General features: G+C 40.4%; 1 protein-coding gene across 1 annotated transcript in view; it reads right to left on the reverse strand.

Annotated features, from left to right (window-relative positions):
* LOC122560430 (transformation/transcription domain-associated protein) overlaps nt 1-21,408 on the reverse strand; it is a 210,421-nt gene that overhangs the window by 17,058 nt on the left and 171,955 nt on the right. Inside the window, exons 67-69 of the mRNA XM_043711063.1 lie at nt 19,158-19,419; nt 5,460-5,685; nt 106-334 (exon numbers count right to left, since the gene is read on the reverse strand). Of these exons, the coding sequence (XP_043566998.1) occupies nt 106-334; nt 5,460-5,685; nt 19,158-19,419 (717 nt within the window). The remainder of the gene's footprint in view (nt 1-105; nt 335-5,459; nt 5,686-19,157; nt 19,420-21,408) is intronic.

Below are 21,408 nucleotides of genomic sequence, written 5' to 3' on the forward strand. Positions count from 1 at the left end.
GTTTATGATGATGTATAATAATCAAGTATTAAAAAACATAGTCTCTTTGCTGCTTGTTCACTTTCAACAACATTGCATCTATTTTCACAGGAAGACAGCATTTCAGAACATGATACCTGTGAAGAATAAGTGTCTCTTTGTAGTCTCCTTTCTTTTCTCGAGGCAGGGGTTCAATAACCTCAGCAGTTGTAGAACGCGCTCCTCCCGTCGAGACTCTGTCAGACATGCATCATTCATCACTAGGTATGGGTATATCTTGCCATTGTGGCCCCGGATGTAAAGTCTCCGAGCTGCTGTATTGTGCTTCTGTACAATTTCTACTCTGGGCATGAACCTGATGACAAAAGACAATATTTAGTTTGAAAAACAAGTTCCTGAATATTTTGGCTAATATATTACATGAAAGATGCAGCACAGGAAGCAGTTATTGGCCTATTTTGCTATGTCAGTTTTTCAAATGCACACCCCCTTGTTCTTTCCCCAAAGTCCTGCAATTTTTTTTCCTTTTCAAGTATTTATCCAAAAGTAATTTGAAAATGATTTAATGTACTCAGCCCTTTCAGACAGATGATTTCCAGGACATGAACTTGCTGAGTAAAAACAAAATTCTAATCTTCCTCTCACCCAGCCCTCTAACACAATATTTTTTTGTCACTTACCTTAAATCTGGATGTAGGTTTGCTCGCTGAGCTGGAAGATTCATTTTCAGATGTTTCATCACCATACTAGGAAACATCTTCGGTGAGCCTCCGGACAAAGCTCTGCTAATGTTTCCTGCTTTCTATTTATATGTTTGGGTTTCCTTGGGTTAATATTGTAATTCCCTATGGCGATGTCATTTCCGGTTATTTTTCTCAGGGGGTGGTAAATGGAGTCCAAGTCAATGTGTTTGTTGATAGAGTTGGAATGCCATGCTTCTAGGAACTCTCGTGCATGTCTCTGTTTGGCTTGTCCTAGGATGGATTGACTTGGATCCCATGTACCACCCCCTGAGAAAAAAAACAGGAAATGACATCACCATAGGAAATTATGTCACCACAGGAAATGGCATTACCAACCCAAAGAAACCCAAACATATAAATAGAAAGCAGGAAACACCAGCAGTGCTTCATCCGAAAGCTTACTAAAGATGGTACCTAGTTGGGTGACGAAACGTCTGAAAATGAACACTCCAGGTCAGTGAGCAAACCTACAACCAGAACCTTAACCTGAGCTACAAATCTTAAAACTCTATTTAAATCTATCCATTCTGGTGCATAGATTTGCTACCACAATTTCTCCTTAGTTACCATTTATAACCCCTTACAATTTTGAACAGCAGTAAACCTCCCCTTGTATTTTGCTTTGCTGAAAAGGTGACAAATCAACTTTACTGGTCCATAAGTTAGCACAACAGAATATATGTAGGAATAGGTTTTTCAAAGAATCAGTGATAGTTTCAGCACAAAAGGAGGCCATTCAGCTGTGTATCAAATAACTTATGGAATTCCATATACATCACATCAATAAAGTGAAAATCACACAACACCAGGTTATAGTCCAACAGGGTTATTTGGAAGCACTAGTTTCAGGGCACTGCTCCTTCATCAGGTGGTTATGGAATAGGATCACAACATGGTTTTGTTCCACACACCTGATGAAGAGGCAGTACCTTGAAAGCTAGTGCTTCCAAATAAGCCTCTTGGACTATAATCTGGTGTTGTGTGATTTTTTTTATTTAAAAACTTTGTCCATGCTAGTCCATCACCAGAACTTCCAAATCATCAATAGTGTGTGTCAAGATAAAGTTCATATAGATGACTGGTGGTAATTTAATTTGTTGGTCAACACACCTCAGGTGAGGGGAGAGATTGAGGAGGACAGCCTTCTCAGCAGGTCTGGGAATTGAACCCACACTGCTAGCATCACAAATCTGCAGTCCAGCCAAATGAGATAACCAAATCCTAACGCTATTCTTTCAATTCTCCATTACCTCATAAATCTCAACCAAGTTGGTTAACCATGATTTGCCTTGAATAAATCTATGCTGGGATTCCTCAGTTAATCCACATTTGTCCAAGTCATAATTAACTTTCGCCCTGATCGGTGTCTCTAAATGCTTCACTATAGAGATTAAACAGACTGGCTTATTGGCACCTTTACACCCTTCTTGAATGAGGGTAAACCATTTGCAGATTTCCAGTTTTCCAATCAATATTTTCAGAGATGCTATCACTAACTCTGGAGCAGATAGGACTGGAACCAGGTCCCATGATTCAGAGGTAGGGACATGAACACAACAGCCTTTTATCCCCGAATCTAAGGAAGATTTGAAAATTCTTCCTTAGACTCAGTTTCTTTGCATTTATCACTCCTACTTTCTTAATTATCTCTAGAAGTATCTTATTCAGTTCTGGTGTTAAATATAAGCAGTTGACTCAATAGCTCCTCCTTATCAGTTTAAAACCCATCTTCAAGTGTCTGAACCACATCCTCCATCTCCAGGACCTCAACAACATTTACTTGCTTGAGAAAGACAGATGCAAAGTATTTATTTAACTCAGTTCGAATCCCATAGACTGGAATTACTATGCAGCTGGTCAGAATCGCTGAAGTGAGAGGAAAACAATAACCAAACTTTGACAGCATAGGAAGTCCATCAGTTGATTGTTGGTGTGTATTGTAGCTTGCTTTCCCTTTCTTCAATGTTAAGAATAAGTCTAAGGAGGTGCAAAATTTAAATTTTTTTAATGTCATAGAGGTAAAGGAAAGCATCTCCATGAACCTTCATTTAAATGGCAATGGGAACTCAGCACACCTTCCTAACCTGCAATCTTCTTCCTGACCTCTCCGCCCCCACCCCCACTCCGGCCTATCACCCTCACCTTAACCTCCTTCCACCTATCACATTTCCAATGCCCCTCCCCCAAGTCCCTCCTCCCTATCTTTTATCTTAGCCTGCTTGGCACACTCTCCTCATTCCAGAAGAGCTCATGCCCGAAACATCGATTCTCCTGCTTCTTGGATGCTGCCTGACCTGCTACGCTTTTCCAGCAACACATTTTCAGCTCTATTCATTTAATTGGTCAACCACAGCACCTGCCTCTATGAATGTATCCTCTTTTCGGTCACCAATTGGCCCTAGTACTCCTTCAACCATCCTTCTACTATTTATAAGTTTACAGAAAACATTAGACTGCCCTTTTGTGTAAGCCGCCGACTCTTTTCCAACTTTCTCTCTTTGCTAATGGTTTTTCAATTCCCCTTAGGCCTTCTATTTTCAGCCTAGTTCTCAATTATATCATCAAATGGACATTGTCATAAGCACATGTTTTCTGATTCATCTCAACTTCTGTCTCCTTCGTCATCCAGGGTGCTTTAGATCTTTTGCTTTATCTTCCCCCTGCATGGGTATTTAACATGACTGTTTTTGAGCTCTCTTCTTTAAAAGCAGCCAATTTTTCAGTTACAGTTTTGCCTGCTTATCTTTGATTCTGATTCATCTGAGCCAGAGTCATTCTTAGCCAGTTTGAAGTTGGCTTCCCACCTCTTCCATGACATCCTGTCCTTGACCCATAGGAGATTGCATCTCTCTCTAGCACATGATCCCTCTCATGGAACAGTGTGCGCACTCCAGGTCTGTGCTGCTGTACCATATCTTTTCAATAATAAAGCTTATGACAAAGAATAAAATTCATAAGTTTTTCAAACTTTCTCCCATTGCCATTTAAATGAAGGTTCATGGAGATGCTTTCCTTTACCTCTATGACATATTAAAAAAATTGAAACTTTGCACCGCCTTAGACTTATTCTTAACTTTGAAAGCAAGCTACAATACTCACCAACAATCAACTGATGGACTTCCTATGCTGTCAAAGTTTGGTTATTGTTTTCCTCTCACTTCAGCGATTCTGACCAGCTGCACAGTAATCCCAGTCTGCTTCACAATGGCCCTGACAAGCCTCACTGTACTCAACTCAACTCAACCAGTCTGTGCTTGCTTTTGCTTTCCATTCAAGTCACCCTCCGTTCCATTTAACTCAGTTCAGCCTTTAGCATATATTTCTTGTCCCTTTTCACTAAGAGCTCAACTAAGGCTGTGTGTTTTTAAAAAAATCATTCACAGGGATGAGGGTGTCACTGGCTAGTGGGTCTGGAGTAACATGTAGGCCAGACCAGGTAAGGATGACCGTTTCCTTCACATCATTGAATCAGTTGGGTTTTTCCAACAAACAACAAAGGGTTCATGGTCATCATTAAACTCTTAATTCCAGATTGTTATTGAATTCAAATTCCATCATCTGCCGTGGTGAGATTTGAACCATTACCTGGGTCTCTGGATTAATAGTCCAGCAATAATACCACTAGGCCATTGCCTCCACTTCAAGTGATACTAACTTTAGCTTTCATTTCTGTTGGTGTAAAATTCTAACCTGACAGTGGCACTATTCATATGAAAGTGGGCACTGGAAGCAGGTTGCCTTTCAGCCTGGTTTTCCTCTCATCTGTATATTTTGTGGATGTGTTTTTGGGGAAGGATGAGGATGAGGATGAGGCAGAAAATGGTACGTATACGTGTGTGTGTGGATCTGGTTCTCGGAGTCTCACTGTCACATGCTCCCTTCCCTTCCATGCTCCATTTGCCCTTTCTTCTGAGTTTTGTGGATGGGAAATTTTACTGACGTTGGGAGGCTGTGAAAGAGGAAATGCTGTTTAACAGTCTAGCTACTCTGGGGAGGTGGATACATGGTTCCAACTGCCATGGGTGGCTGGTTGGGGGACACGCTTGGACATGGAGGGGGGGGGGAAAGAGTGGAGGAAACAGAGACAGAGAGCAATGGGGAGAGCACAGCCAAAGGCAGAGAGAGAATAGACCATGTCGAAATTAAAGAGGTCACACTGATCATTGTTCATTCAATCACAACCTATTTCTCACCTTCATTTCCTGTTGGTAGATTCAGTGAACATATTAACATCAAATGGGACGGGGAAAACAGCCTGTGATTGGAGAAGCAGCACCACAGAAAAAAATCAAATCCATTTAGCTGTTATTCCAATAGGCCCCAGACAAGGTTGACACACTCCATAGGTCATATTCCCACTCATCCAGACCACCTGTTGGAGGTACCTGATCTAAACTATTCGCTTCAACTAAGTCATGTGATAACAGAGTTCCACATTTCTAATCAGAGTAAAGATATTTCTCTGTGTTTACCTATTCGATTTATTAGTGAACTAACTTACATTTACAATTCTGAATTCTCCCACAAGTTGCACATCTTCCCTCTCCAACCTATCCATAATTTTAAACAAGTCTCCCCAAAGTCTTCTGTCTTGGCTGTAAAACTTACACCAACTCATATTTCTTTTCTTCTCTTAGGATACCAGAAAATGTCAAAACAAATCTGAACACCAATTAGAAAAGAGACTTCTACAAAATAGCATGATTCCAAATATTATAGACAAAAGGATCCTCTAACCGTGCAATTTTGATGTAATAATGTGTCGGTTTCGGCATAAGGAACTCTCCTGGGATTTCCACATCTGCTGTCTGTGCAGAGAAGTTACTAAGAAAACGACACTTCTCCTCGATCAGAAAGAATTTAGGTAGCTGCTTGGTTTTTGTTTCCAGAATCTTTATCCATTTCTTTAGCTTAGAGATGAGATTGTGAAGCTTCATCGAGCCTGGAACACTAAAATCAAAATCTGAAACAAAAATGTGGCACATCAGCTGGATTTAGAAAATATCTATATTCTATTTCACTGCAAAAATAACTATCTGCAACAACCCATGCATTCAATTTACAATAATTTGGTACCATTCAAAAGCCTATTTTGCTTACTTAAGATCGGCATCTTCTACAGTTTTAACTTGGCACCAGTCTGAACGATACTACATTTTGGTAAAAGTCATTTTCATATACTCAGGTGGGCCACTGTCAGCAGCTCAGCGAGCACAAATTGCTCTCTACCCATCAGGTCAGTGCAGTAGAGCAATAGAGTGACAATTCTCTGCACCACCAAGTTTACATTTTTCAGAGTGTTTCATGCAGCTGGCTACCTCTTGGTCTTATCCCAAAACAGTTTTGTAATTAACCTTCTAATGCTTCAAATTCGTAAAACTAAATGCAGCTCCCTCACTAAATCCATTTTGCCCACTGCACTGAACAGTCCTGTTTCCTTGAATCACAGAGCTTACTCTAAGCAATTAACTTGAACAAGGGCATTTACTGCCTTAGTCTTAGATTAGGAAACAAATGAACAGGATATACCAGGCCTCTCTTATTTATCACATCATATTAATAATTGCATTTGCTAATATGTAAATTTACTAATAGCTATATAAATTCACCATAAAAATAACCCAATGATATTATACTTGAAGAATTAATCAGGCATAGGCATAAACTAACAATTTGTAGTTTTCACAATCCATACAAATTCCATTTAGGCCATGGGATACAGGAGCCGAATCAGGCCATATTGGTCCATCAATTCTGCTCCGCCATTCAATCGCAGCTGATGTGTTTCTCAACCACATTCACTTTAACCCTTGAACCCCCTTGTTAATCAAGAACCTGTCTGTCTATCGTAAATACACTCAATGAGAGAGCCAACACAGCCAACTGCAGCAATGAATTCCACAGATTCACCACCCTCTGGCTTAAGAAATTCCTCCTTATCTCAGTTCGAAAGGGTTGTCCCTTCATTCGGAGGCTGTGTCCTTGGGTCCTACACTCTCCTACTAGTGGAAGTACCTTCTCCATGTTCACTCTATCCAGACCTCTCAGTATTGTGTGTTTCAATCAGATCACACCTCATCCTTCTAAATGCTGTCAAGTACAGGCCTCAACCATTCTGTACATGACAAGCCCCAAATCCCTGGGATTACTTTCATGAAACTCCTCTGGTCCCCTCCCATGCCAGCATATCCTTCTTCAGATATGGGGCCAAACATTGCTCTCAATATTCCAAATCCAGTCTAACTAGAGCCTTATACTGCCTCAGCAGTACATCTCAGCTCTTGTACTCTGGCCCTCTTGAAGTGACTGCTAAAATTGCATTTGCCTTCCCCATGTTAACCTAAACTAGGACTCCCAAGTCCCTTTGTGCTTCAGATTTCCAAAGCCTTTCCCGTTTAGAAAGTAGTCTATGCCTCTGCTCTTCCTAGCGCAAGTGCATCTTACACTTTCCCACATTGAATTCTGTCTAGGACTTTTGTTCACTCTCCTTGCCTGTCCAAGTCCTTCTGCAGCCTTCCCACTTCATCAACTCAAAGAGATAGGTTTTAACGATCGCCTTAACAGTGTGGGGTAGGTTCAGGGAATTCCAGAGCTTAGGGTGTACATGGCAGAAGACACAGCCACAACCAGTGGAACAATAAAAACTAGGAACGCAGAGGAGAAAGAGCATTGAAAATCTGCAGTTAGGGAGTGCAGAAGGTCCATCCAGTGGAGAATGCAACTGCCACCTGAAAGCAAAATACTGCTAAAGGAAATTATGAAAATAAGTGAAAAACACATTAGTAAAGAAAAATGAGAGAAAACGGAGACAGAATGTTATAACTGAAATTGTTCCTCATAATATGAAATCCAAAGAGCTGTAAAGTGCCCAGCTGAAAACTGAGCTGCGGCTTCTGGAGAATGATTTGAGCTTAACTGGCACACCGTAGCAGGGAGACAACAAGTTTAGAGGGGAAGCAATGGTTTAGTGGAGAATTAAAATGACAGGCAGCTGGAAACTCAAGGTCAAACTTACGGACTGAGCGAAATGTTCTGCAAAGTGGCCACCCAAACTGCTTTGGTTCTCCCAGTGTACAAAAGCCATGTTGTCAGCAGCAAATACCATAATTAATCTTAAACCAGGACAAGTTAATCACTGTTCCCGGTGAAGGGAAATCTGATTCCATGGACACTAAGATGGTACAGGTAAAAGGGCAGCTTTATACCTTTCTGCGCAAGTGCAGGAGATTTCAATGTAAAAGGGATGAATGTTGCAGGTGACCGAGGAGTGAACCAGGGTGTTGTAGGGAAACAGTTTTGCTGAAAAACGTTGGGTGGGGAGAGTATGTTCAGAGGTGGCATTTCATATCGAAGGTGAGATCAAGGGGGAGTGTATTGTGGTTCTGTGAGGGAAAGGAGTGAGAGCAGTTCTGCTGAATGATCACACATGAATAGTCAAGCTTGATTCACTCTACAATGTTGCCTGATGTGCTGCATATTTTTACCATTTTTGTTTTTATTTCAAATTTGTTATACCATATCATTACAAATTTAGGCAAAATAATTTAACTAGGGTATTAAATTTGAGAATGCACATGATAACTTGTTAAATGCAATGAAGGTGGAAAACCTTAATCAAACTGCATACTTAATAAAAAAAATCAGGAATACCATATTTAGCATTAAACCCCAAATTTGTGCCATGTCAGATTGATGATAACTCACATTCAGCTCAAACCCTAACAACTTGTTTTGTTCTGACGAGGGGCATGGATAGGGTAAATAGACAAAGTCTTTATCCTGGGGTGGGGGAGTCCTGAAGTAAAGGGGATAGGTTTACAGTGAGAGGGGAAATATAGGAGAGACCCCTAAGGGGCAACTTTTTCACGCAGAGGGTGGTGAGTGTATAGAATGAGCTGTCAGAGGAAGGGGAGGAGGCTGGTATAATTACAACATACCCATCCAGATGTCTGTTAAATATGAATAGCAAGGGTTTAGAGTGACATAGGCCGAATGCTGGCAAATGGGACTAGATTAAGTTGGCATGGACAAGTTGGACCAAAGGGTCTGTTTCCATGCTCTACATCTCTATGACTACAAATAAGTACTTTACTTCAGTGACAAATCCACAGTTGTTCTTGATTTTTGAACAGAGAACATAGTTGTTCTGAATTACAAACTATATCAGCATATTTTTATTAGATTTGGCACAGAACATTAATTACTGTTCATATGTTCAAAGCAACGCTTCTCGATAACAGAGTCTTGTGCAAGGCAGAAGTGCATGTAATTGCATAAAATGGAAAATGATCAAGAGAAGGAATGGAATGATTTTGTCCCTTCGCAGACATGTCACTCACGGCATAGATTATTATGCAAGTAATTAACATTATCTACATTCATGGTAAGCCTTTACCTATCTCTCAAATTGCATTATAATCCCTTATTTCTTTTGTTCAATTTATATTTCTTGGAGTATTAGATTGGAAGTTGAAAAGCCATTAATTCTGCTGCTTTCAGTCAAAGTAAAAGGTTCAGAGCAAAAGGTGTTTTCAACCTGCAAATGAGATTCTCTGTTCTGACAGACCAGAATGAGGAAACATCCTTAAAGCCTGACTGTCTAAAGGTCACATTGTGCTTTCACAACCAGGAGGTAACAGAGGCACTAAAGAGAAGATAGATTCTCACTTGGTTATAACAAAATGACTCTGCATGAGGCTGCTCCCATTTAAGGAGTATGGTGGGTATTTCACAGCATTATCATGCAACAATGGAAATTTGAAAGGGTATTCCAGAAACTGCAGCCTCTGAATACAGGGATTCAAATCAGGGATTACAATGATTCAATGAAGAGGATTCTTTTCATGGAATCATAAAATCTCTACAGTGTCAAAGCAGGTCATTCAGCCCATCAGGCCTACACCAACTCTCCGAAGAACATTCCATTCAGACCCAACCCTTATCCTATTCCTATAACCCTGCATTTATTATGGCCAATCCACCGTACCTGCACATCTTTGGGCTTTAGGAGGAACCCCATGCAGACACAGGGAGAATGTGCAAACTCGGGTCCTGGCACTGTGAGGCAGCAGTGCTAACCATTGAGCCACCATGCTGCCCCAAATTTTGTTACATCCTAGCACACTTTTGTGCAAATGATAAAAATGATCCACAAAAATATTTCGATAGTTGTACTAAAGGAACTCATTCATAGGTAACCAACATCATATTTAAAAAGAAAATCTAAAAACATTCAGTACGGTATTTGTATCATGAAATTGGAGCTTTGATTTATCTCATGCTATCTTGTAAACAAAAGCAAACATTTGTTCAGAAGTCTCCATTTTGAGAGTAATGGTGGGCAATTTTGTTTCCACACAATGCAGTAAATTATTACTATTACATTAGAAAATGCAGGAAATATAGCAGACTAGGTGACACCTTTGCAGAGATAAACAGTTCAAATTTTATATTTGACATCTGATGAAAGGTCAACATTTACTTGTTTTACCTTTCTGCACACAGTTCCTGGCTTGCAGAGTATTGCCTACATTCCATGGTATTTTGCAATAGTCTTATGCCAGCCTCATGAATCTTGAGTTGAGGGAAGTGGGAGATGAAGCTCATCTTAAAATTGACAGTTTATACACCATCATCATAATAGTGTGGTGATTGCGTAACTGGATTATTAATTCAGAGGTTTGGTCTAATGATAATCAGACATGAACTCAAGTCTATCAGGGCAACTGAGGTACATGAATTTGTAAGATCACAAGATGCAGGAAGAGAAGGAGGCCACTCAGTCCTTCAAGTCTGCTCTGCCATTCAATAAGATCAAGGTTAATCGGACAATACTCAAATCCACTTTCCTACCTTATCCCTATAGGCTTAGATTGCCATACTGATTGAAAATCTGTATCTTAGCCATAAATGTACTGAACGTCCCACCCTGGATGTGTGGTACAGAATCCCACAGATGGCCTAACTCCAGAGAAAACAACAAAAAAAAATTATGCTTTTTGGTCCTAGACTCTCCCACAAGGGAAAAACAAACTCTCTGCAACCCTATCAAGCCCCTAATAGTTGTCTTTTTCACAAAGGTCTCCTCTCTTTCTTCTAAACTTCTATTCAATAAATAAGTTTTGAATGAATAGCTAGTATCAGTAATGGTGACCACATCCTGTTCACACATCTGGCTCAGTGATGTCCGTCAGAAAATTATCTGTCAGCCTTACCTAGCCTGACCAGTATGTGATTCCAGACTTACAGCAATGTGGATGACTCAATTATCTTTTGAGATGGCCGAGCCAATCACCCAAGTTAATGGTATTTCGGGATAGCAATAAATGCTGGTCTTATCAGCATTCCCACACCCTGTGAATGAACAGCTTAACAATTGTATACGTTTACCACTTACCAAGTTAGAAGACCTGATGGGGTACACAGATCATGTCAGTCATAACCTCACTTCAAGTCAAAAGTTCAGGGGTTCGAGAGGTGCTTGAGCATAACACGTGACTAGCCTTACTATGATCACTGTCAGAGGTGCCATTTTTAGAATCAGTTGTGAAACCAAGGCCTCAACTACCCTCTCAAATGGATGCAAATAGCTTATAACACTACTTCAAAGAAGAGTGGGGGAGGTCTCTTCAGTATCTAGCTGACATTACTAAAAACAGATTCCCTAGTCATGATCAATTATGAGTGTTTTCCAGTTGCAAATTGATTGCCACAATTCCTCCATTAGAACAGTGGCTAGAATTCCGAAAGTATTTCATTGATTGTAAAGTGGTTTGGGATGTCCCACAGTTGCGAAAGGAACAAAAGAAATGTTAGTTATTCCTGATGACAGCAATACATCAAAATAATTGTCTTTGAGCCATTCATAAATCAGCACACTATCAGATTCCATCATAAACCTTCCCTTACATACATTTACTGAAAGATTAAAAAAAGCATTGAAGGATCTAGTGTGAGATAATTCTATACAACACGCAGTCTTGAAGGGTGCTGTTCTTCACTTTAATGGCTTGTGACACTTTTTACAGCTTAAGTAGCAATAGCTGTTTGAGAAGCTCTTATAATTTAATTATTTTACAGGGATACTTCTAACATCTCTGGTCATTCCAGCAAAGACTGCTCCACAAGATTGAAGGGGTCACTGACCGCGCTATCAATGGCACTCAATGAAAACTTACAGCACTGGAGTATGAGGACACAAAAGTTATACTGCAGTTATACAAAACCCTGGTTAGATGCCATGTTGAACACAGAACAGATCTGGGTACTACACCTTAAGGAGAACATATTGGCTTTGGAGGGAATACAATGAAGATTTACAAGAACGATACCTGGACTTGAGATGTTAAATTATGAGGAGAGATTATATTAGGCCAGTTTTCTCTAGATTTTAGAGGGTTAAGATATCAACAGGAAAAGATAAATTAGTTCCACTGGTTGGGGATTCTAGAACTAAGGGGCATAGTCTGAGAATTAGGCCCAGACCATTCAGGTAAGATATTAGAAAGCACTGCTACACACAAAGGGTAGTAGACATTTGGGACTCTCTTCTACAAAGAGTTGTGGATGCAGGATCAATCGTTCATTTTAAATCGGAGATAAATTTTGTTCAGTAGAGGTATAAAGAGATATGGGCCAAAGACAGGCACATGGTGCTTGGCCACAAATCAGCCACGATCGCACTAAATGGGCTCCAGAGGCTGAATGGTCAACTCCTCTGAGTCATATTCTTATGACTCCTTCAACAGTACCTACCCAAACCACAACCTCGACCATCCAGAATATCAAAGACAATAGATGCATGGGAACACCATCACCTACAAGATCACCCCATAACACAAAAAAAAAAAATCGCTGTTGCTTTGAGTCAAAATCCTAGAACTCCCTCTTAACAACACTATGATCTTGCAACACCACCTGGACAGCTGCGGTTCAAGAACTAGGTTCAACATGACCATCAAGATAAAATTGGGATGGACATAGTGAATGTTGAGAGCCAACAAAACCAGAATCCAATGAAAGCATAAAAAGAAAATTTCTCAGTTTCAAACATTTCCAAAAGTTTTAGATCTTGCAGTAGTTCTGAATAATCTTCTCATTTCAATTCAAAGCTGTCGTTCACCTCTTACGTAATGAATCTTTGAGCAGCTGCATGTTAGAAGAATACTAAAACCACTGGTTTCTCTGACCAGTAAGAGACACTAAGTCCTGGCTATTAGCAAGGCATAGGTTCCTTTAGATTCTTACAGATGTGAAGCTGAAGCTGTTGCAATTTAGACATCCTATTCCTAACTCAAGAACGACAGAGCTTAGCATTGATTGGAAAAGTACAGCCCTTATTTACAGTATCTTAGTTCAAAGTCTGATGCAGGCTCTGTTGTCACAGACTGAAGTGCAAAGGGTTGGAAGCCAAAGATAGTAGTCATCCAGATTTAATACTGTCAGCTAGTGAAGAAATAGACAATGGATACTTGATCAACAACCCCTCATTTATAAAATTCACGCTTAGCCTTTTGTGTAAAAGCAAATTCAATATTGAAAACTACTTCCAGAAGCTGGAAGCATTGACTTTTGTAGGGAATCTAATACCATATAAAAGTACCCAAATGATTTAGTTAGGAAACTGAAAAAGCAATAGTCAGACAAAGATCAGAGAATGCGAACTTTACTAATGAGGACAAAATTCAAGGATCAGAATGCCAGTGGAAAAATGTTCCACTTTGATGAGAAAGGAACATTTGGAACTGCTTGAAAACTTATCAAAACTTGCTCCACATTCTCCCAATTTGCTGCTTTTAAACCACTTCTCATGTTTAGTCCCAGTTAGCATACACTTTGATTTTTAATTGATTTCATTCAAAGCAAGTGCATTCACAAGGACAAGTGATAAAATCCACTAAGCATTGTATTAAGTGATGCAAAATAAAAATGAACAGAAACCCTCCCCTTTGGGGGTCGTGTGTAAGTAAATAATAATCATTTTTTAAAAAATTATCTATATTTGAATCATCCTGTCATTTTTGAACAATCAGTAACAAGCAAACTGTTCCAGCATCATTTCTTTACTGGGTGACCACTGTCCATTAAATTCAATCATGTGGTTCAAAACTCCCATTATTTACTGTCATGCAACTGTTGTGCCTCAGAGAGTACATCATGCCAAATAGATGTGTGCAAGCTATGTAGGTCACATTCAAGACTTCAAGCTACTTTCAGGAGGACAATCAGATATTCCATTTACACAACATCTGGACTGGGGATTAAAAAAATCTTCTTATTCATCTATTACATAGATGACAAATCACCTAGATTTAGCGTGTACGTTCACATGCTGAAACACTGATTACACAATCAGATTTCAAGCAACACCCAGAGCTACACTGCTATTTTAATTATATTTCCTTTCCCTCATATTTTACCTGTTATTTCTGTGCTAGGGACAGTCAATTAGATGAAACAGTGCTTTTCCTGATTCATTAACTAGGTTAGTCAGAATATTTATTCATGACAGTGGGTTACTCCACCTAGTGGCTCATTTGGAAACAAAGCACAGCCCAGAGAAAACTAAAAATGTGTTTTTATATGGCATCTTTCATAACATCCCTAAGTAGTTCACAGCCCGTAACCTAATTTTATTGTAGCAATTGTATTGCTGAAAACTTGGCAGCCAATACACACAGCAAGCTTCCTAAAATAGTAATGAGGAGATAAAGAGAAGATCATGACTTTTCTAGATATTGGTTGAGAGATCAATGCTGGCCAGGTACCTGTGGAGAACATTTCCCTATTTCGTAGTGGGACTTAATTCCAAGACAACATGAAAAGGAGGAAATTCTCTAGTGCCACACCAAACTCTCTTGTAGCCAACACACAAACCAAATGACCAAATATTTTGCTTGTATTTGAAACACAAGTGGCATGCAATGTCAATCACGATTATTATCAAAAACATCAATACGCTTCATAGCAAGAACTTGCTGTGTGAAGTGCTTGGAGGCATTTGAAAGAAAAGGGTTTATGTAAACGCTTCCTTGCAGTCAGTCAGGAGGTCATAATTTATAGCGTACAACTTAGTAGAGGAACAACAGAAGCAAACATGAATAAAGATGATCACAAAAGAGTCATTTTTCTTGCAGGTTAGCACTTATTCAATAAGTAATAACTTCCTCCTCCAAGTCAGGCATTCTATTAAGCAGAGAGGGCAGCATCAATACTGACAACTATTTCAAACAAAGTGGATCTCAGGATGTGCCATAGTTATTCAGTGGATGAACAGCTAAAATCCACTTGATCAATACAATTTCTTGAACTGGCGTTGATCACCTGACAGAGTCAGGGAAACATTTCACAGATCCCTTGCCTTATTGGCCGAGTTTCTCTGTTGTCACATTCAGGCGATGAGTTAGTGAAATTGGCAGAAGGTTTACAAGTCAATGACAACTGATACGACAATGGAAATACTACAGATGCTCCCAACCCTTCATTCCAAGATGCATTTTTTAAAAGACAGCTGCGACAATTAAATGCAGGAGTAAAAGAATTATATGCGAACCTAATGGTGTCAAAGAAACTGCAAACAAACAAGACTGAAATCTTGTGACTAAAAAAGGTTAACTAGGGGCTGACAAACCTCTACTTCAATAGCAAACCACCCTCTGCAAATTTGGCACAAACTACGTACACATTTTGTGTATTTTCCCTTGTAACAATGCATAAAAAATGGGGTTTTAAAAGTTAATTTCAATGTTACTGGAGCGGCCTGGGACTGAACATGCTCATGTGTACCTGCCTGGATTTAAAATACGAGCAGGCTGTGAAGGTCACAAGTGAAAATCTATCACCTAGTTATCAGTGTTGCAGGTAAAGACTTTCGCTCATTCAGAGTGCCACAAATCAGTTAAAGAGGAGGAATCAGGATACAGGAACTTCAAAATAAAATACCAAAAATCGCAAAAAAAAAAGACTACAAATGCGAATGTCAAACCAACAGGTAACCTCCACCACAAGGGCAACAATGTTCAAATATCTGCTCTTCATGAACAATTCAGAGGCTAATTTGGAGATGATTTTTAAACATTCACCTTTTTTGACCCACCTTGTGTTTACAATGTAAGTGTTACATTATTAATACATTCATTGTGTTACTTGAAAAAGCTTGTGGCTAAATTGGCTTCTTTTAAAACAGAAATTTACTTGGATCTGGAAAAAAGGTACAAGGTACAAGTTTCTTTTCAAATTAATCTTGTTGCAACTAACTGACAGGGTGGGTGAATAAAGTTGAGCCAGTTCATCCATAAAACCACAAGATGTAGGAGGAGTAGATCATTCAGCCCAATCTACTCCACCAATGAGACAACGGCTGATCCGACAGGGTAAACAGCCTTCTCTAAAAGAAGATGAAATCTCTCACTTGTTTTTGAAGAAATGATATCACAAACTAGACTAGTATGATCTCCTTGACTCCTGTGGGCAGGGGGGTAAAAGAACAATTTCTCTGTATTTTTACCTCATTTACTTGGAAGATCACAAAGTTATGGGGGAGGAAGTGCTTGGTTCACAATAGCTTGACCACCATGGTGTGCAAAACACAGGCAGGGACACCCTGACTTACAAACTTTCATATAACACATGGGCGGCACAGTAGCACAGTGGTTAGCACTGCGCGCCTCACAGCACCTGAGACCCGGGTTCAATTCCTGCCTCAGACAACTGTCTGTGTGGAGTTTGCACATTCTCCCCGTGTCTGCGTGGGTTTCCTCCGGGTGCTCCGGTTTCCTCCCACAGTACAAAATGTGGCCATGCTAAATTGCCCGTAGTGTTAGGTGAAGGGGTAAATGTAGGGGAATGGGTCTGGGTGGGTTGCTCTTCGAAGGATCGGTGTGGACTTGTTGGGCCGAAGGGCCTGTTTCCACACTATAGGGAATCTAATTTAAAAAAATTTAAAAACCCTCAAATGTGACTAACCAGTCACTGAGAAGTCCAAAAATACTAAAAATTCCAATGAGGCAAATGTAAAATATCCAACTTCACCAAGGAAGGTATTTTGATTTATGAAATCATACTTAGACATACTTTTGCACTAACTGCATACCTCATTTTACCAAATATTATCTGTTCTTTTATTGCTATCTCAGTAGTGGTATTAAATATTAATTTGACTATTCCTTCTTCAGTTTTTATGGGATAGAAATTTAGAAACATACTAATTTTATATTTAATTATATTGATAAGTTAAGTAAAATAATCTGCTTTCTCACAACAGGAAATAACTAACTTGTTACATTTTAAAGAACATAAACAGTAATTGTATTTCGAGTATGTCATTATAAAAGAATTAACTTCTGGCACAAAGCTTACTATGCCAGTTTAAAAAATACTAAATCTGTCCCTATTATATAATACAAACTCCCATTATGATCCCGTTTAATTAACGCGTACTGAGCTCCTCACTGTATGGAATTGGTTAAGTTTAAGTATTGCCTCCATTCTAATGTTCTTTGACTACAAAATACTATTTGTCTGCACGGTACAAGTGATTCAGGAATTTAATTTTGAAAAGGATAGAAATTGTACTTGGTCCTGAAAAAGTAAAGCTACATTAAAGTAGCACACTACACAATTGTGTGGTTCTGTTCGCCGAGCTGGGAATTTGTGTTGCAGACGTTTCGTCCCCTGTCTAGGTGACATCCTCAGTGCTTGGGAGCCTCCTGTGAAGAACTTCTGCGATCTTTTCTCCGGCATTTGTAGTGGTTTGAATCTGCCGCTTCCGGTTGTCAGTTCCAGCTGTCCGTTGCAGTGGTTGGTATATTGGGTCCAGGTCAATGTGCGTATTGATTGAATCTGTGATTGATCCAATATACCAACCACTGCAACGGACAGCTGGAACTGACAACCGGAAGCGGCAGGTACAAATCACTATAAATGCCGGAGGAAAGATCACAGAAGCGCTTCACAGGAGGCTCCCAAGCACTGAGGATGTCACCTAGACAGGGGACGAAATGTCTGCAACACAAATTCCCAGCTCGGCCAACAGAACCACAACAACGAGCACCCGAGCTACAAATCTTCTCACAAACTTTGAATACTACACAATGTTCTGTGAAGGTGAAAGAAATAGCATAAAGTGAGGAGATTCAATAATGAAGGGCAAGGAGATGACTTTTGTGGATCATAAAATGCCAGCATAGATCAGTCGTCCTCAAGAGCCTGTTTAGATTTATTTTCTGGAGCCTTGCAAAATCAATCATATAGCTGTGTAACAAAGCTGGAGGCCATGTGGCCCATTGATTCTGCACCAGCTCTTTTGAAGTGCAATCCAGTTAGCCCCACTTTCCCATTGTTTCCCTGTATCTCTGCAACTTTTTCTCCTTCAGCTATTTATCAGATTCCATTTTTTGATGCTACTAGTATTCCCACTATTTTTCCAATTCTTAAACTGCTAATTGCACAAAAAAGCTTCTCATGTCACCCTGGGCTCTTTTAGCCTACCACTTCACATGTATGCCCTCTGATTCTTGATCATATAGCCATTGGAAACAGTTTCTCTTCAGTTACTCAGGAAAATAAACTGGTTTTAACTCAGAAATAATACTAAATGCTGTACCAATCTGTCGCAAGTCTTTAATATAAAGACTACCTATCCATAAAGGAACGCTTACATTTATTCTTTTATCTCTTAGCAATTTTGGGCCCTTCTCTCCTGAAGATAAAGATTTCCTGCTGCCTGTCTTAAAAACATCAACTGCCAATTCCTTCTACCTGACGCCTCATTCAAAGAGCAGCAACAGATGGTGACTGCATTAAGTCAGAGCCCCATCATGTCCTTGTACGCATACAATAAACAAGGTTCACTGCAGAGTCGTCAGCAGCAACAATACCCATTAGATAAACATAATTGGGACTGTCCTGACTGAAAATGGTTTGACAGCACAGGCCAGAAAGTAAATTTTGGAGCTTTCTGATTGAAACTGTACAGCCTCTTAATGGATAACCAATAAATTGCATTTATATAGCATTTCTCAAACAAAAAAGTGCCCCAAGATGCTTAACAGGAGTGTTAACTGACTTTTAAAACTGAATCACAGGGAATATCAGAACAGATGAGAAGGGCTTGAAGAGCATCTAAAAGGATAGAAGTAAAGAGGTTTAAAGCTGAGTCAGTTGAAGGCAAGGCTAGTGGAGCCAAACAAACCACAGTGCACAAAAGGCCAAAATCGGAGATTTCAGGGGGTCACTGGAAGTCAGAGATAGGAGTGGGAGGACAAGGCCTTGAAAGTCTTAGGCAATTGAGGAAAATCCTTAAAAATAAAGTTCAACAAGCCATCACAGTCGCTATATTATAAACAGCATCATACCATTCTTTCAGATCCTGCAATCTCACTGGCAAAATCCAACATCTAAATTGTCTTCAATAACAAATCACCATGTTTTGCTCACCTGTTGTGAACTGTCCTTTGAGTTTCTGAAAAACTGGATCTTGTGCTGTGGCCTGAGCCCTCCTTGCCAGAGACTCTGAGGCTGCACTAGAAAACATGGTGGACACATTGGATACATTTTCAAGACCAACTCCAAAAGTGCTCACAAGCTTCTTGACAAAGTTTAGGGTGTGAGGTGTGATTTTGGCATCAGACACAGCTCCACTCTTCTCAAAGGCCACAGAGTAGCACTTTGCCAATCCTTGCTGTAGTTGTCTCAGTACCTGGGTATGAAAAGAAAATAGTTAGAGACAACAAAACTGTAGATGCTGGAATCCAAAGTAGACAAACAGGAGGCTGGAAGAACACAGCACACCAAGCAGCATCAGGTGGTGGAGAAGTCAACGTTTCAGGTTTTACCCTTCTCAGGACTAGATATGGGGGTATGGGCAACTACAGATAAAGAGAGAGAGGTGGGGGGGCAGAGTTATGAGGTGGGGAGAGTAACAGAATGGTGGGGTAGTAATAGAGGAACTCAGGCAGTGGGTACGACCTGGTTGGTTGATGGGAGGGATGAATCCAGTTAGTAGCTGGAAAGAAGGGTCAGTAGGTGGAATGGAAAGGAGGAGATGAAAAGGGAGCGGAGGGATGGGTGGGAAGGTTATTTGAAATTCAAGAACTCAATGTTAGGTACTCTGGGTTCTAGGCTGCCCAGACACCATTCTGCTATTCTCCAAACCCCCCACTTCCCTTTATCTGTAGCTCTCCCTCCCCCCACATCTAGTCCTGAAGAAGAGTTATACCCAAAATGTTGACTTTCCATCTCGTGATGCTGTCTGACTTGCTGATGCTTCCAGCCTCCTGTTTGTCTACGAAAAGAAAATTAGCTGTTATAAACACAATGCACGGAACGTTCCACAATACATTAGCTTTCGTATCAGAAGGTTGTGGGCAGAAGTCCCACTCGTGAGATTTGCGTGCAAATCCTATGCTGGCACATTCAGTGTAATACAGATGGAGTGCTGAACTGTTGACCTGGTGTCCTACAGATGACACTTTGACCTGAAATCCCACCTGTTCTCTCAGGCGAAATGAAGCTCTCACCAGTGACCTGGTCTTCGAGTCATAGAGATGTACAGCACAGAAACAGATCCCTTGGTCCAACCTGTCCATGCTGACCAGATATCCTAACCTAATCTAGTCCCTTTTGCCATAAACCTCCAAACCCTTCCTTTTCATATACCCATCCAGATACCTTTTCAATGCTGCAATTGTACCAGCCTCCACCACTTCCTCTGGCAGCTCATTCCATACAAGCACAACCCTCTGCATGAAAATGTTGCCCCGTAGGTCTCCTATCTTTCCCCTCTCATCCGAAACCTATGCCCTCTAGTTCTGGACATCCCTACCCCAGGAAAAAGACTTTGTCTATTTATCCTATCCATACCCCTCATGATTTTATAAACCTCTATAAGATCACCCCTCAGCCTCCGACGCTCCAGGGAAAACAGCCCCAGCCTACTCAACCTCTCTCATTAGCTCAAATCCTCCAACCCTGGCAATATCCTTATAAATCTTTTCTGAACCATTTCAAGTTTCACAACATCTTTCCAATAGGAAGGAGACCAGAATTGCATGCAATGTTCCAACAGTGGCCTAACCAACGTCCTGTACAGCTGCAACATGACCTCCCAACTCCTCTACTCAATACTCTGACCAATAGAGGAAAGCATACCAAATGTCTTCTTCACTATCCTATCTACCTGTGACTCTACTTTCAAGGAACTATGAACCTGCACTCTCTTTGATCAGTAACACTCCCTGTTTGTTCCTCCAAAATGCAGCATCTCACATTTATCTAAATTAAACTCCATCTGCCACTTCTCAGCCCATTGGCCCATCTGGTCAAGATCCTATTGTAACCTGAGGTATCCCTCTTTGTTGTCCATTACACCTCCAATTTTGGTGTCATCTGCAAACTTACTAACTATACCACCAATGTTCACATCTAAAGCATTTATATAATGACGAGAAGCAGGGGACCCAGCACCAATCCTTGTGGCACTCCAGAGGTCACAGGCCTACAGTCCAAAAAGCAACCCTCCACCACCACCCTGTCTTCTACCTTCAGGCCAGTTCTGTATCAAAATAGCTAGTTCTCCCTGTATTCCATGAGATCTAGCCTTGCTTACCAGTCTCCCATGGGGAACCCTGGTGAACGCTTTACTGAACTATATAGATCACGCCCACTGCTCTGCACGCATCAATCCTCT

Source organism: Chiloscyllium plagiosum, chromosome 21 (assembly GCF_004010195.1).
Source record: "Chiloscyllium plagiosum isolate BGI_BamShark_2017 chromosome 21, ASM401019v2, whole genome shotgun sequence".
Taxonomy (NCBI): Eukaryota; Metazoa; Chordata; class Chondrichthyes; order Orectolobiformes; family Hemiscylliidae; genus Chiloscyllium; species Chiloscyllium plagiosum.